The sequence below is a fragment of the Capronia epimyces genome (genome assembly GCF_000585565.1).
Source record: "Capronia epimyces CBS 606.96 chromosome Unknown aczIQ-supercont1.11, whole genome shotgun sequence".
In the NCBI taxonomy this organism is placed as follows: Eukaryota; Fungi; Ascomycota; class Eurotiomycetes; order Chaetothyriales; family Herpotrichiellaceae; genus Capronia; species Capronia epimyces.
Window position 1 is genome coordinate 497816 of NW_006912914.1, and position 16132 is coordinate 513947.

A 16132-nucleotide genomic window follows, 5' to 3' on the forward strand; every position below is an offset into this window, starting at 1 on the left:
GTTCTATATGGAGACTTCATACGAAGATATGCTAATGCCATGCTCTTAGTTCTTCCCACATCACTGTGCCTTGTGCCTAACCACGCCTGTCGCTCAATCAACGGTGACCACGACCACAGCAGCCACCTTGGCGGTGCAGTTCCTAGTTTCTTGTTCCTTGGAACTTCGTGTCTTGTGCTGTGATTTTTCCCGTGTGACACTGTCCTGCGGCTTCACCCTATTTCCTGGTGACTGCTGACATCTTACTGCATGACATGATGCTTTGCGATGGAATAATGAATAAATTGCAGAGCCTTGCTGGCGAGCCCACGATGACTGCTGCAGGGAGATGAGCACGTGATTTGTGCATTGGATTCTAGTGATCCACCGTAGATCATGTGCTCGATTCCTTGGTGCAAAGCTGCCAAGACAAACTGAACTTCAGTCGAACTTCAACTCCCTAACCCTAACCCTAACCCTGAATATTAGCACCTTCAAGCAGAACTTCATTTCCTGAACGTGGCGTCCGTCCTCATAGCCAAGTACTCCATTGCGGTGATGGGAGGGAACTTGGGGCCGGTTTCTCCCTCTAGGCCAGGGACACATTGTATCATCTTGTGGCGGTCCGCTTGAAGGAAGAAGGGAACTGAAAACCGTTCCTGTGTCATTTCGTTACCCTCTTCGGCCTCCTGCTCCCCGTCTGCAGGTGGCTCAATGACCCGATGGAGGGTGGATTTGAGAACGTCGTTGCTCCTGTGATTGTAAGTCAGTTGGAATGACCAAATTTTTCGCCGTGATCGGGAACCTACCATCTCATGAGGAAGTCGCCAATATTGACGATGGCTGACCCTTTGATAGGAGAAGCCGGCACTGCCCATAGCTGTCAGATCAACGCACGCTGCATGTGAGACATCCGTGTGATGGCTTACAATAACTCCCCGGGTTCTTTCGATCCTCCACCTGGAGACCGCCCACCTGGTCTTGGAAGAGGATGGTGATGGAGCCAAAGTCCGAATGTGCAGGGATCCGGGCTTTCTGACCAGACGCCAGCGCCTTTCGCGACACGGCCGGATAGTGAATCAGCCGGAACAGGTGGTCCGCATCCTGATGGAAGTTGACGAAATAGTCCTCGTCAAGGCCCAGGCCAATGGCGATGGCTCGGAAGATATCGAGGCCAAACTCGTGGCAGCGCCAGAAGAAGTTGATCATGAAATCCTCGAAGCCTGGCAACAGATGGCGAGGGGGGAAACGGTTGGGTTCTCGAACCGCAGGAGCTCCCTTATCCGCGCCAATATCGTAGAGCTCCTTGACGTCCTCGACCTGACGCAGTGACTTCAACGTGTCATCGGCATACACGTCCTGAGAGACCTTCTCCCGCCCGACGGGGGTGTAGCCTCGCGCGATATAGCTTTTGGCCCCGTTGCCTGGTTGCGGACGTATGACCTCTTCTCGCGTCAGTTCACTCTGGGGAAGCTGGAAAACTTTCTTGCTCTAGAGTATCGGCACCAGCCCAGTTATGTCAGATGTTTGGACGTCGATGGCCTCGAAACGGGCGTCGTACCCATTGGAAGCACTCGTCAACCAGCTCGTCTGGAACCGTATGATTCACCAGATACACAAAACCGGCCGTCTTGAAAGCATCGACCACTTCACGGGCAGTCTTCAGTCTCTGTTCGGGACTTCCCGAGGTAAATAGCGAGAAGTCGATGATGGGGAGGTGAGCCACGGGGAGGGTTGCAGAGGGCATGACGAAGTCTGATCGACAATGATGAATGATACGAGTTACCACTTTGAGTGGCGACGACAGGGGATATTTCAGTCCTGATACGGAGTCCACACCATGATAGCTTGCATGTCCTTTTGTCCTCGCGAGAATGAGAGCTGGTCTCGGTCTCGGACAAGCAACCATTAGGGCCATGGCGCGATAGGGATGTCACCCAACGGTCGGCTCCACCACCATCCCCATGGTCAGAAGTCGAAGACAAGACTGATAAGCCCACGCCACTCAACACTTCCCGCGGGTTTGATCCATTGGACCGACACGGCCCGGCTAGCAACGCTTTTGGTAGGAGTGTTCCACCAGTACCGCAATGGTCGTAGCGGCCTGTCAACCGTTTGACGGAGCCTCGCCTACTGCACTCAGGACCCTTAGGCTCGATGGAGGGGTGGTGGCGTTGGCGGGGAAAGACATCCGGTTAGACGAACCTAACTCGATCTTGCGATGGTACAATCACGACTACCTTAGGCTATTGACGTGAAGCCTTCCTGGGATGTTCTGCATATCAGAGCATGGAACCGAGCCAATTGAGGATGCACAGTGTCACACACCTTTTCCGGTGCTTTGATATCGCCCTGGCCAGACTCGACGGTCGACAGCATACATAACGGACGATGCATGACAGCTCGACCCAGTGAGTGTTCCCACGACCCCGACCCTGGCCTTGTCGTCTCTTCCACCGCTGCAGTCGCAAGGATGCCTCGACGAGAAACCTTCCTCGCAATCCCGCTCCCCAACCTTCCCCAGTGGAAGGAAAACCTCATACGGGTGCACCGCACCCCTGGTTTCAAGGGCAAAGCCCGCACCATCCGTGAAATCATCGTCCTTCCTCCTGAAGACACCATCTTTGCACATGGAACATCATGGTCAAACCGAGGTAAGTACGCAACCCCGTTCGATGGACTTGGAAACTCATCCGCCTTCAACAGACCTCGATCCCGTGCCACCCGAGCAAAGGATTTGGCGAAACTGGGACTTCATCACCTACTGGTGCTCTGACCAGTTCACCATCGCAACATGGGAGTTCGGCGCGGTCTTGGTGGCCGAAGGCTTTACTTTCCGCGAAATCATTCCCATCACCTTTTTCGGCTTCCTTCTGACCGGCTTCGCCATCGCATTCGCCGGCCACATTGCCACCAACTACCATATCGGCTTTCCGCTGTCGACCCGAATGTCATGGGGCATGCGAGGAGGAGCGTTCCCGGTCTTCGTGCGCGCGTTCATGGCTCTGATGTGGCTGTCTATCCTCAACGTCGTAAGTACTCCATCTCCCTCTTCTCTCGTGCACCCGGGCCGCAATGCAGGATTAACCAGGAGGTGGAATACAGAGCCTCGGCCAATGCATGCACCAGCTGCTTCGTGCCATCTGGCCGGATTTCGACAACATCCCCAATACCCTGCCCACCAGCGCCGGCATCACCAGCGCCGACCTGCTTTGCTTCTTTATCGTGGTCATCTTGCAGACCCCATTGACCTTGATCCCCATGTACAAGCTGAAGTGGTATTTTCTGATGAAGGCCATTTTGTCTCCCATCTTGTTCATCGGCATGATGATCTGGGCGCTTCTCAACGTCCCCGACGGCGGGCCGTTGGTCACTCATGGCGCGGTTCTCGAGGGTACCACGGCGCAGAAGAACTGGGCCCGACTCAAGGCATTTGGCGCTGCTGCTGGCTATTTTGCGACCATCACTACCAACAGTATTTTTCCCTTTTCATTTCCTTTTACTTTTCCCTTCCCACCATGCAGCCCGCAATCAAGAACAAGGCTAATATTGTACGGTACCAGTCCCCGACTTTGTCCGTTTCGCCAAACGGCCCGGTAACACATGGGTGCAGGCCTTAGCAATGCCATGTACAGGTATTCTACCTGTCATCTGTTCCGTCATCACCTGCTCGGCCACAATCAAACTCTGGGGTACCTCATATTGGTCACCGGCGGAAATCCTGGCTCAATGGGAGAACCGAGGGGCGGTTTTCATTGCGGCATTTGTTTGGATCATTGCCACCATTGGCGTCAACCTGTCCGCCAACACCATCACGGTGGCCATTGCGCTGTCGTCGTTCTGGCCCAAATGGATCAACAACGTCCGGGGTGCATTGTTAGTCGCCGTGCTGTCAGTCGTCATTTGCCCTTGGAAGATTGTCTACAGTGCCGGAAGTTTCTACAGTAAGAGAGACCTTGTTGAACTGACGTTTGATCATCTTTGGCCCCGTCATTGACACTTGATCCTCCTTGAACCCCGTCATTGACATTTGATCCTCTTTGACCCCCGTCATTGACACTTTCTTTCTTTTTATTCACGGGTCGAAGCTTTCTTTTCATTCACGTGTCACCACTAACACTTTCATCTCTCTTCCACAGACTTTCTCTCCGCCTACCCATCTCTACTGGGTCCGGTGACGGGAATCCTGATATCCGACTACTGGCTAGTGCGGCGCAAGAACATCGACATCCGCCACCTGTACGTCAACCACGGCGGCAAGTTCTGGTTCTGGCATGGCCTGAACTGGCGGGCCTTTGCGGCCTTTTTGTGCGCCTACGTCCCCAACATCCCGGGCTTCATCCACCAAGTCCAGCCGTCCATCAAGGACGTGCAGCCGTACACATACGACCTCAACTGGATCTTCGCCATTGTCGTGTCCATCCTGAGTTTCTGGGCCTTCAACTACGCCTTCCCACCCAAATACAGTCTGTCTGGCGGGCCCGTCCACCCGGACGACGTGGTCGACTGGGCCTCCAGGACGCACATTGGCGACTGGAGCGACGTCCCGGGCGCCGAGGAGTATGTGGTCGAAGTGGAAGGTGCTTCAGGCTCTCGGCAAGGACTGGGAGAAGAAGGACGGGTTGTAGTGGTTGAGACTAAGATGCCCACTGCCACAGCTACCACTAGCAGTGCAGATACGTACTCGACCGTTCTCAAGAAGACCGTCTAGTTGAGCTGCTGGTGCAGGAGCAGGGGTCCGGTCCCTACAGAATGGGCAGATTATGGCTGGTAAGTGCAAGAAGAACGGAGAAGAGTTCGGATGGGGACGGGGATGGAAATGGGAATGGGATGGGATGGGTATGGATCGATAGAAGAGACAGGCGCAACTTATACTTATCTAAATTACACTCCTTCTCCATCAGATTCAGATTACTGCGCTGGTCAGGGATGATACCACCTTGGTCAACGATGATACTACCTTAGTACAGGAATATTGGTCGCATGCACAGCAGATTACGTTACGTTACGATCTATTACGTTTGTGGTTTCATTCAGATTCACATTTAGAATTGCATTTAGATTCACATCTAAATTCGGATCTAAATTACACTCCTTTCTGTCAAACTTGGGCATTCCCAGCCTTGCCCTTTAACTAGAAGGCTGGTTTAGGCTGTACTATACTGTATAGCATGCGCTCCCCATGCGACCTTTTAATAGAGAACATGGAACATTTCAACCTTTGACACTTTCTCCATCAGATTCACATTTCAACCTTGGTATGGGAATGTTGGTCGCATACACAGCAGATTACGTTACGTTACGCTCCAGTATGTTTGTTTTGAACCTACGGATTCATTCACATTTAGAATTACATTTAGAATTACATTTAGATTTACATTTAGAATTACTTATAGTCTATGTAGCTAATAGTGTCCGCACTGTGTCCGCACTGACGGCGAGAGTGACAGTGACAGTGACAGTGACATGAATCCTCTCCCTCACTACCATCAGTATAAATTCCAGTGAGTTGAGTATATAAGGCTCATCAAAGCCGGGAGGGAAGGGATAAGAGATTTTGGTGATAACTATGACCATGACCATGATTATGACTGTGCTCCTTGACGTTCGTGTCGATGCCAATCTCAATCTCAATCCCAATCCAAGGTAAATCTCAATGTTGGCATAGCATAGCATAGCATGGATGGCATCAAATGGCATGAAATTGACGTCTCTGTCTCTGTCTGTCTCTGTCTCTGTCACTGTCTATCTCTATGTCTATGTCTATGTCTGAACCGGACCCGCAGCCGGATCAAGTAGCATGATGACATCGCCGGCATCGACTGTATCTCCTGGCTCTTTCAAGACCTCGATGACCTGATATGTGTTGACATTCATTTTAATTGTTGTCGTCTTTGTCGTCTTCGCTATTGTTGTCGCTATCGTCGTCTTCGTCGTCGGATCAGAAGTTTGGGCAATAAGAACAGGAAAACCCGGCGCATGGACCGCAATCTCCATCTTCATGGCTTCCAAAATAGCCACTGTGTCTTCGGGCGCGACGGCGTCGCCTTTCTGTACGAGGACTTTCCACATGCGTGCGGTCATGGTGGCTGTGACTTTGACGATGTGCGGAGCTGGAAAGAATGGAATTAGTTGATGTTCATGGCGTGCAATCTCCAAACCCAGATTGACTCTAGACTCGTCAATCTGGGTCTGCCCGACACTGACACCAACACCAACAACGACACCAATACCAACACCGACGCCGACGCCAATCCCGGCAGCGACTGCGATAGCGACAGCTACACCAACACCAGCAATGTCGAGTGCTAGAAAAAGAAAAGCTTGCAGGGAGGGACACGGGACAATCAACGCAGACTCAATTCCAACGCAGCCCAGTACAGTCCTGTACAGTCGAGTCGAGTACAGTATAGTCCAGTTCGCTTTGTCGACACAACACAACCAATACACCACAACCAACACAACACAATCAACACAATCAACCGTAGCGCAAGGGTGATGAAGGAGGCCTCGAGGAGAAAAACAGTACAGCACAGCACAGCACAGCACAACACAATACAGCAGGTACAGCACACAACATCAGACATCAATAGTATCTTACCATGCTCATGCTGGGGTTTCCCTCCATCCTTGCCGTCAGTCGTTGCATTCGCATTGGCACTGGCAAGTTCCATTTCGTCCTTCCACTGCTTCAGTAGCTCTGCCTCTCTAGCCAATTCGACCAAGGTACATTGTTTCTGCACGGCACGAATGCGAGCGACTTCATCAGCCGTCTGGTCCACGAGTCGACTGTACTGGGCCATGTCGAAGACGGTGGGCTCAATGTCCCGACTCAGATCCAACAGACCCATCTGGAACCGGCGCACCAGACTGTCGTATTGCGCTCGGTCGACCGAGTAGAAGATGATCTGGTCGAAGGGCCGGAATAGACATGGCTGGTCGGGGCTGTAGCCTGGTTTGAGCCCGTACGTGTCCCAGCAACAGCCAGGGAGGGTCATACCCCAGAGACTGGGGGAGAAAGGAACAGGTTAGTAGAGAAGTGGAGGGACGATGAAGGGGAGAGACGACGAAGCACGAGTATGAGGATAAAGAGACAACGACGCAGGGTAGAAGAGACATCAACGCAGGGTAGGAGACAACCACGCAGGGTAGAGAGACAACGACGGAGGGTAGAAGGCGCAGGGTAGAGAGACGACGAAGGTAGAGAGACGACTAAGGGTAGGGAGACGACGAAGCACAAGTAGGAGGATAAAGAGACAACGACGAAGGGAGAGAGACATCAACGCAGGGTAGAAAGAGACAACGAAGCACAAGTAGGAGGATAAAGAGACAGCAGGCGAAAAGGGTGTGTTAGTGCACGAAAAAAGAGCCGAGAACGCAGCAAGGGTGTTATCAAGTGAGTGGGACGCCATGGGGAATTCAACGACAATGACAACGACAACGACAACGACAACGACAACGACAACGACAACGACAACGATTGCGGCGATGGTGTAGGTAGGTAGGTAGGTAGGTAGGTAGGTAGGTAGGTCCCTCGGTTGACTTTTGACTCACACGTATCCGCCCGGCCTGTGGGTTCGTCAGTCAGCAGATAACAAAGAAAGGCATGATATGGTAAGGTGGTGAGTGCGAGATAGGGTAGTAAAGGTAGTGAAGGTAGCAAAGGATGTAAAGGATGTAAAGGTAGCAAAGGTAGTAAAGGATGGTAATATAAAACAAGCAACGATAGACCAGACCAGACCAGACAGACTGTATACAGGAGAGGACAAATTCAGAGTACAAATCGAGAGAGTACAAACTCGGAGACAAATTTAGAGACAAATCAGAGACAAATCAAGGACTCACGCTTCATAAGGATAAATCGACGAAGTCATGCCTCCCGTCCCAGTCGCCCCCGCCGGCGTCACGGTCCTAGAAGGATTAAACTTCGGCACGACGAGCCTCTTGCGCGGATCGACCGGGATGTAAATAGGCAGACCGGCGATCCAACCCACGGCGTTGACGAGCAGCGGGGTGGCGAGATAGGCGGCCTCGACGTCCTCGCGGGCAGCCAAGCCGTTGCTGCGACGGATAAAGTCGACGCTGTCCGGCAGGTAGGCGGCGTACGGCCTCTGGGCGGCCATGTAGCGGCGCGAAGAGGCGTGGATCTCGTCCGCGTCGAACAGCAGCGGCAGCCGGACTATGCGGCTGGCAAACCGCGCCGACTCGACGCCGGGCAGTTGGGCCTCTAGTCGGACGATCGTTGACACCGCCGTCGCTTGTGAGATGAGATCCGGGTCGTATGTCAGTAGTATCGAGTTGTTTTCCGGCACTGTGTTGCGCATGAACCCGAACCACGGTCCTTGTTCGGAATGAGTGCTTGACTCTGACTCCACCGCGTCCGCTATCTGTTGCGCCCGCGCCCGGAATCGCAGGTCGAATTGCTGCGAGCCGAATTCGCACAGAATGCCCCGGTCGCCGGCTTGTCGAAGCGTGAGGCGGGGAGTGATACGGTTGTTGTCATGCGCTGACGGGCGCTCGTATAAGATTCCGTCGTCGTGATCGTGACCGTGACCATTGCCTGCCAACGCCGACGCTGACGCCGACACTGCAGAACTGGTTGACAGAGTCCAGTCGAGGCCTGGGCCAATTCTCTGGCCGTCAGCAACACCAAAATCACCATTGTCGCCCTCTGCATCTGCATCTGCAACTACCTCTGCATCTCCTTCTGCATCTACATCTCGACGCATCTTCCCTTGGACGTGTTCTTGCACGCGGCGGAGAAAAGCTTCCTTCCGCGCCTCCAAGGCCACCGCGTCGGCCCAGCTGATCAGACGGAACCAAACACTACCGCCGGGCCGCACCTGGCCCAGGCGGAACAGGTCGGCGCGGACGACGGTGTGGGTGCACACAAAGCCGCTCTGGTTGGCACCGTCGACGGGGATGACGACGGCCGAGTCGCCGGTGAAGCTGACCCCGCCGAGCGGATAGCCGTAGCCGAGCACGTTGCTGGGATGGCTTCCTCCCTCGCCGCCGCCGGCCGAGACGCGCGCCTCCGCCCATTCGGGGGGTGGCCCGTCCAGCCTGATGCCGGCCCGGTTCGAGTTGAACGACACTTTCCACTCACTCGTAAAGAGCTGCGCTTGGCCCGCCGCACTTAGAAACTCCTGACAGTAGTATGGCCCGGGCAGGCAGTAGAGACGGGGACTCGGGTCGATCGGAGGCACCCACGCCGATGGGAGGGTGTACTCGTCCTCGTCTAGCGGGGGGGTCGGCGGGTCGCTGCTGGAGGGGTCGAGGGACAGGTAATCGCCCGCGCGGATGGTGCGGCCCTATAGGGGAGAATGTTGATGTCAGGACTTGCCATTCACCTCATTTCACCTCACACCAGACATGAAGCATCAGCCTCAGCCTATATTTAGAGCATGATAGAAGAGTGAAGTGGTGGTAGTAGTGGTGGCAGTGCTAGTGTTGGCAGACATACCTGATAGCCTCCCCATCCAACCGCCGGAGTCGTGCTCTTAGAACCGAGATAGTGAGCACTAGATCAAGTGTGCGTCAGTATAGTAGGATGCGTGGGAATGGGATGTTGTCGAATCGCTTCTTTCCCTCGAATGCCGGGTAGAGTGGTGGAATGCAACACAACACATACACACTGGGTAGTCCACCACGCACCGCCAGGTATGCTTTAGAGCCGACATCGGTTCCTCCAATGGCGACAATCGACCCTGCAGCCACTTGATGGCGAGTGTACAAACGGGCCGGTCGTGCGTCGATGGCAAAAGAGAAGGGAGCACCACACAGTGCAATGGTAGCGGGCGAATAGAACAAGATGCGCGGTCCGCTCAACGTCAGCTCGAACCCTTCGGTGCCGGGTGGATTTCCCACGATGAGATTGGCGACTGTTTGGATAGTGGTCAGGCAGGATTAGTCAGGGTCAGGGTCAGGGTCAGGGTTAGGGTTAGGGTCAATCAGGATTAGGGGTAGAGGTAGGGGTAGAGGCAGGGTTAGGGTCAAGATCAAGGTCAAGGTTAGAGTCAAGGTCAGGGTGGCTCAGGCTCAGGAAGAAAGATAGAAGAGTATCGACCGGTAGGCACCTACGTCTGAATGAAAGGTCATCCATCGGCCCCGACACAGGCACTCCGCCCGGTACGCCCAACCGGCCGGGGAAATCCTGCACCGTGGTATATGCGCCGGGCTCCAAGAATTCCAGGGCACAAGGACGGTAGTCGAAGCTGGTTTCGAGAGTGTTGGTCAAAGTCCTGCCATGGATGAAATCTGGGAGAGAGATAGGTCAGCTGGAGAGTGAGCGCGAGGATCATACTGTATGCTGTATATACAAAGGATAAGACTGCTGGAGAAGAGAGAAGAAAGAAAGAGGTAGATATCATCCACATCCATCCACATATCACATACCTTGACTGTGGGACAATTGAAGAAGGAAATCCAAGTTCGTCGGGGGCCCTATTGAATAACTCATCTCATCAGTCATCATCTTCGACCATGCTTGGAATCAAAACGGAACCAAAACTAAACCGGACCGGACCTGACCTTGTAATCTGGTATCTTTCAACGTCTGCTGCAAGGCTGTGATGGCGGCCTCGCGCGTGGCGGCATGGACCATGATCTTGGCCAGCAAGGGATCTGGAGATGACGCGAGAAGAGTCAGAGTCCGAGTCCAAGACAGATGGAAGCTCACCAGTAGTAGTAAGTCTCAGCGTGAGCCAGAGCTTGAGCTTGTCACCAGTAACAAGTTCCAGCTTGAGCTTGAGCTTGAGCTTGAGCTGATGTGTCTTGGCTTACCAAAAGACGGCGAGACCACCGTGCCCGATCGGACCCAGCTGTCGACTCGAACCCGAACCTGACCCTCGTCACCGGCCGGGAACTCGACGTGCTGCAATAACCCCGGCGCCGGGGAAAAGTCTTTGGCGGGGTTTTCGGCATAGACGCGAACCTCGATCGCATGGCCGGTGGGAGCGTGCCTGGTATAGGGTTGGAGTTGGTCAGGAGATAATCCACCGGTCCTGTTCCCATCCCCATCACTCCCGCCCGCCAGCTCCTCGGCAGCTTGCTTCAGCATGAGCTCGACCAGGTCCACGTCGTAGCACAGCTCGGTGATGCCATGCTCGACTTGGAGCCGCGTGTTCATCTCGAGGAAGTAGTAGTGGCCGCTGTCGTCGTCGACCAGGAACTCGACCGTGCCGGCGGATTTGTAGAGCACCGAGGCGGCCAGAGCCACCGCCGACTGCCGTAACTGGTTGCGTAGCTGGGCATGCCGCATCACAAACGGGCTGGGTGCTTCTTCCACCACTTTCTGGTGCCGCCGCTGGAGCGAGCATTCCCGTTCGCCGAAGAACAGCACGTCTCCTTTGCCGTTGCCGAAGACTTGGGCCTCGATGTGACTATGTTTGGTGAGGTGAGGTGGGCGTCTACAGACCATGGGAATAGGGATTGGACAGGGATTGGATTGGATTGGATTGGGAAACGGGGAGCCAAGCCTCGACTGGGTATACACTCACCGGCTGTTGGGGATATATTTCTCCAGGAACATGCCTGAGTTCTTGAACAGTGTCTGGCCTCGACTTCGAACCATCTCGACTGCCGCTTCGAGTTCTTCCGGGCGGTGGCACACTTGGAGTCCCATGCCGCCACCGCCGGCGCTGGCCTTGACCATGATCTGCAGGGCATGGCTCATGCTTAGCCTAAGCCCTCACCCTCATTCTCATTCTCACCCTACCTGCCACCTCCCAGACTAGACTCCAGAGTCAGGGATTAGGATCACGTACCGGATATCCCAAGTGGCGAGCAGCCGCCTCTACCTCCTCCAGGCCGGGCAACATGCCGGTTCCGGGCACGACGGGAACACCGGCTTGGAATGCCAGTTCACGCGCACGGTGCTTCAGCCCAAAGTCGTGGAGGGATTGTGGTGAGGGACCGATGAAGACAATCCCAGCCCGATGCAAGGCTTCAGCAAACTCGGCGTCTTCACTCAGGAAGCCTGCCAGGGAGAGTTCAGTCAGGTCAGCAGCCAACCAGTATCCATCCCTTCGTGGCGGCCTTGATAGTTGATAGACAGTAGACAGTAGACAGGGGACAGGGGACTGTGGACAGTGGACAGGGACAGTGGACAGGGACAGTGGACTGTGTCTGTGAACATGAACTTACCGTAGCCCGGCATCACCGCCTGTGCCCTACTCCTCTGGCATATTCGGATGATATCGTCGCTGAGGGTGAGGGATCAAAGTGAACATGGCGCTCCCAGAGTAAGAGGGTCCGGTCTAGTCCTTCCTCACCTGTCCAGGTACCCGAAGGAGCCGTTCCCTTGAAGTTGGAAAGCTTCATCCGCCAACCCAACATGCATGGACGTGGCTAGATGGATATTGGAGATTAGTGATACCGTACATGTCATGTAATGGAGCAGACACGCTTCTCTCACCATCTTCTTCCGTGTAGATTGCTATTGTCTTGATGTGAAGCTTCACCAGGTTCGTTAGCACGGGTTGGCTCCAGTGTTATGACTACTTCACCGGGCTGGGCTGGCTGGACAACCTTTTGGCAGGACCGAATCACCCTCACGGCAATCTCGCCTCGATTGGCAATGAGCACTCGGTGTAGCTTCATTGTAGGGGGGCGAGGTTAGTAGGGTGGTAAGGTACTGTTGTAAGTTGTATGATGTAGATGGTGATGGTGTAGGTATCAACCGCCGACTGGATTGCTGCGCTGTAGTCAGTACTGGGCCGTGATCGGGATGCTATGGTGTACTGTGGTGTACATACATACAGCATGTGGACGCCGTGTATGTCAGCCAGTCAGTAGTAGTCTCCGCCAGTCGTAATCAGTCAGTCGTAGGACCAGTCGTAGTACCAGTCTGTGCCGTGCCACCAGTTAGCCTGTCCTGTCAACCATGCCGACTTGTAAGATAATCGATAGTCGATAGTGTCCCGCAGTCAGATCACCCGGTCACAGGCGCAGGCACAGGGAGGGAGTGAATAATAGTGAGTGAGTGAGTGGGAGCGAAACCGGAACCGGAAGCGGGAGCGCTGAAGTCCTCGTCGTGTCCTCGTCCACCGTCCACCGTCCACCGTCCCTGTCCACCAGGCGGGAGGGCTTACTTACTGTAGGAAGGTTACTCGTGCCGGGAGGAACCATGTAGATACTGCACCGTAATTAGGTAGTACATACCTAGGTAACTACGTAGTCATAGTTATCGTGCCAGTGGGCTCAGGCTCCTAAGGGCCGAGTGACTGGTGCCACACCATCCCCGACACCGTTAGAGGCGTCTTTTGCAGCCTCGATGGGAATGGCGCGATATAGCATGGGCCTACAGATCGCCTACAGATCGCCTACAGATACTCCATTGGCATACTGACTACGGAGTATACCTAGGTATACACACTTACACTTGTCCAGAATTCGTGTTAGTAGTAGTACTCACACTCGTCCACCTGCAGTATTAGGATTAGGATTAGTATTCGTCTTCGTCTTAGTACCGTATTTGCCTGCGCCGGTCACCTTCCGGTCAAGCCACCGGAACCGAGCTGCCGGGAGGCATTTAACGGCAGGAATGGGGATACTGCGTAGACTTACGAAGTACAGCACGAGCACGAGCACAGAGTATTACCTATTACCCCCCCCCCCCCCCCCCCCAGCACAGCAGAGCCGAGCCGACTTAAGATACTGACATACTACTACTCCTACTCCTACTCATGTCTCTATCACAATCAATCGTGCCATTCAACCGACAACCCAAATTGGAACTGCCCAATGGCCGCCATTGCAGATACGCCGGCCTCAGCCTCATCCTCATCCCCAGCCTCACCCTCGAGCCTTGCAGTGTCCGGACACATCGTCCCGCCCCGATCCCGGCCCCTGCCCCGGCCCAAAGCATTTGATGGTGGCGGTGGCTGTGGCTACAAGGCATACACGCCCAAATGCAAATCGACATCGACATCGACTCAGGTCCATGTGGCAGCCTTGCCCGTGGCCGCTGGCGACGACGTCCTCGAGGACGAACAGGAATATAGCACACAAGGGCTACACTTCCTCCATGACGAACAGGAATATAGTACCCAAGGGCTGCACGCGCTGCCCATCGTCATCTCCCACGCCAAAGGCGCATATCTCTGGGCCACCGATGGCCGCAAGTACCTCGACTTCATGTCGGCCTTTGCCGTGGCCAATCAAGGCCACTGCCATCCTCGAATCATTGCCGCCCTGGTCGACCAGGCCCAGCGATGTACATTGACGTCGAGGGCCGTCTATAATGATAAAAACTCGGTCCTCTGTAAGAAACTGTGTCAGGTGAGCCAGAAAGAAGATGGTCATGGTCAAGAAACATGGTCAAGAACATGGTCAAGAACAAAAACATGAAAAGAAAACCTCCCTCTGCCACATATACACGGTCATGTACACGAACAGAATACTCCCCTCTGCCACAATCACACAGTCTGTATCAACACACACACTCTAGACCCTAACTAACCCCTCCGTCCTCTTCCCAGCTCCTCGGGTTCGAAAAGGCATCGGCCATGAACACCGGGTCCGATGCAATTGACCTGGTCATCAAGCTCGCTCGACACTGGGGATACACGCGGAAAGGAATCGCCAAGGACGAAGCGGTGGTGCTGACCTGCACGGGGAACTTCCATGGCAAGACACTGACCCCGTTGGCGGCGTCGACTAACGAGGACATCAAGGCCTGTAAGTTTCAAGCCGGTGCCTGCCACCTCGACGAGATGTTCCTGCTCAATCCCCAACCAGGATTGCTGATGCTTGTTCCATCCAGACTTCGGACCTTTCCTGCCCGGAGTCGGGGCCGAGTGCAACGGCCGCACGGTGCGATTCAACAACGTCGAAGATCTCCGCCAAGTGCTGGAGAGTGACGGTCACCGGGTCGCGGCCTTCATGGTCGAGTGTGTCCAGGGCTATGGCGGATGCCGGCCAGTGAGCGAGGGCTATCTCCGGGCCGTGCGGGAGCTTTGTACCAAACACAACGTTCTCCTGGTCATCGATGAGATCCAGTCCGGGTTTGGAAGAGCAGGCTACTTCATGTCGTATCAGAAGGAGAACATCCAGCCCGATCTGTTGGTGCTGGGCAAAGCCCTGACCGGCGGCGTCTATGCCATGAGTATGGTGCTCGGAAGTAAGGAGGTGATGGGGGACCGATTGCCTGGACAGTGAGTCTGAGTTCCTGCTTGCCTGAGCCTTGTTTAAGTGGCCCCTTAGCCCTGCACCGCTTGCCTGAGTCTTATTCAACTTCCTGAGCCCTGTTTCTGCTTGCCTGAGCCCTGTTCAAGTTGCCCCTTAGCCCTGCACCGCTTGCCTGAGCCTTGTTAAAGTTCCTGAGCCCTGTTCCTGCTTGCCTGAGCCCTGTTCAAGTTCCTGCTTCCCCCTTCCCCGGTTCTAGTTGCCTGGCGTCGTCGCCCCCTGCCTGAGCCCTGTTCAAATTGCCCGAGTCCTGTTCAAGTGGCCGCTCGCTGTCACCCCCTGTTCCAATTACCCAGCACCGTCGCCGCGCCCTGCTTCCCCGGTTCCATTTCCCTGGGCTGTTGTCCTCACCGTCGTCGTCACCGTCGTCGTCGCCCCAGATGGATCGGTTGGAGGCCGAGGGCTATACGCGGGCAGATGGAGAAACAAATGGGCTCGGGCACACACTGACCCGGAACAGACACAGCTCGACCTTCTCCGGCAATCCTCTAGCATGCGCCGTCGCCCTGGAAGCGATCAACGTCGTTCTCGACGAAAAACTGCCGCAGCGGGCCCGAGACCTGGGCGACCGCGCCAGAGCACGCCTGCAGTCGATCCAGTCTCCGTTCATCGCCGAAGTCACGGGCCAGGGTCTCATGATTGCCGTCAGCATCGACGAGTCTCATCCGTCAGGTCGGGTCAAGGCTTCCCGGTTGGCCGCCCTGATGGCTCAACGGGGGGTGATCTTGTATTCGGCCGCGCATCGGATCAGAATGTCGCCGCCATTGGTGATGGAAGAGACGGATCTTTGGGGGGGGATTGATATTTTTGAGTCTTGCTTGAGGGATTTGGTGAATATTGATGAAAAGATTCCGGGAGAGTGAGATAGTATTCCTGATATTGATGAAAAGATGGGAGAAGAATGAGACAGAGACAGTATCCCTGATGTTGATGAAAAGATCCCGGGAGAATGAGACAGTATCCGACT

At 54.7% G+C, this 16132-nt stretch overlaps 4 protein-coding genes across 4 annotated transcripts; 2 read left to right on the forward strand and 2 right to left on the reverse strand.

The window, feature by feature from the left end:
- Window positions 1–485: 485 nt before the first annotated feature.
- On the reverse strand, window positions 486–1726 carry A1O3_10231 (uncharacterized protein; the record flags this gene model as incomplete). The annotated part of the gene is made up of 4 exons (XM_007740321.1): window positions 486–732; window positions 789–849; window positions 909–1470; window positions 1541–1726. The coding sequence occupies 4 exons, from the start codon at window positions 1724–1726 to the stop codon at window positions 486–488; spliced, it is 1056 nt and encodes a 351-aa protein (XP_007738511.1).
- A 726-nt stretch (window positions 1727–2452) lies between these two features.
- Window positions 2453–4690, forward strand: A1O3_10232 (uncharacterized protein; the record flags this gene model as incomplete). The annotated part of the gene is made up of 5 exons (XM_007740322.1): window positions 2453–2633; window positions 2686–3011; window positions 3085–3454; window positions 3543–3923; window positions 4119–4690. The coding sequence occupies 5 exons, from the start codon at window positions 2453–2455 to the stop codon at window positions 4688–4690; spliced, it is 1830 nt and encodes a 609-aa protein (XP_007738512.1).
- Window positions 4691–5742: 1052 nt separating this feature from the next.
- Window positions 5743–12136, reverse strand: A1O3_10233 (uncharacterized protein; the record flags this gene model as incomplete). Its single annotated transcript, XM_007740323.1, has 13 exons — window positions 5743–6287; window positions 6581–6987; window positions 7534–7548; window positions 7825–9290; window positions 9443–9500; window positions 9611–9860; window positions 10060–10236; window positions 10375–10422; window positions 10510–10602; window positions 10762–11360; window positions 11478–11635; window positions 11745–11956; window positions 12124–12136. The coding sequence occupies 13 exons, from the start codon at window positions 12134–12136 to the stop codon at window positions 5743–5745; spliced, it is 4041 nt and encodes a 1346-aa protein (XP_007738513.1).
- A 1586-nt stretch (window positions 12137–13722) lies between these two features.
- A1O3_10234 (ornithine-oxo-acid transaminase) lies at window positions 13723–16028 on the forward strand (the record flags this gene model as incomplete). Its single annotated transcript, XM_007740324.1, has 4 exons — window positions 13723–14259; window positions 14460–14658; window positions 14744–15134; window positions 15626–16028. The coding sequence occupies 4 exons, from the start codon at window positions 13723–13725 to the stop codon at window positions 16026–16028; spliced, it is 1530 nt and encodes a 509-aa protein (XP_007738514.1).
- Between the last annotated feature and the right edge of the window lie 104 nt (window positions 16029–16132).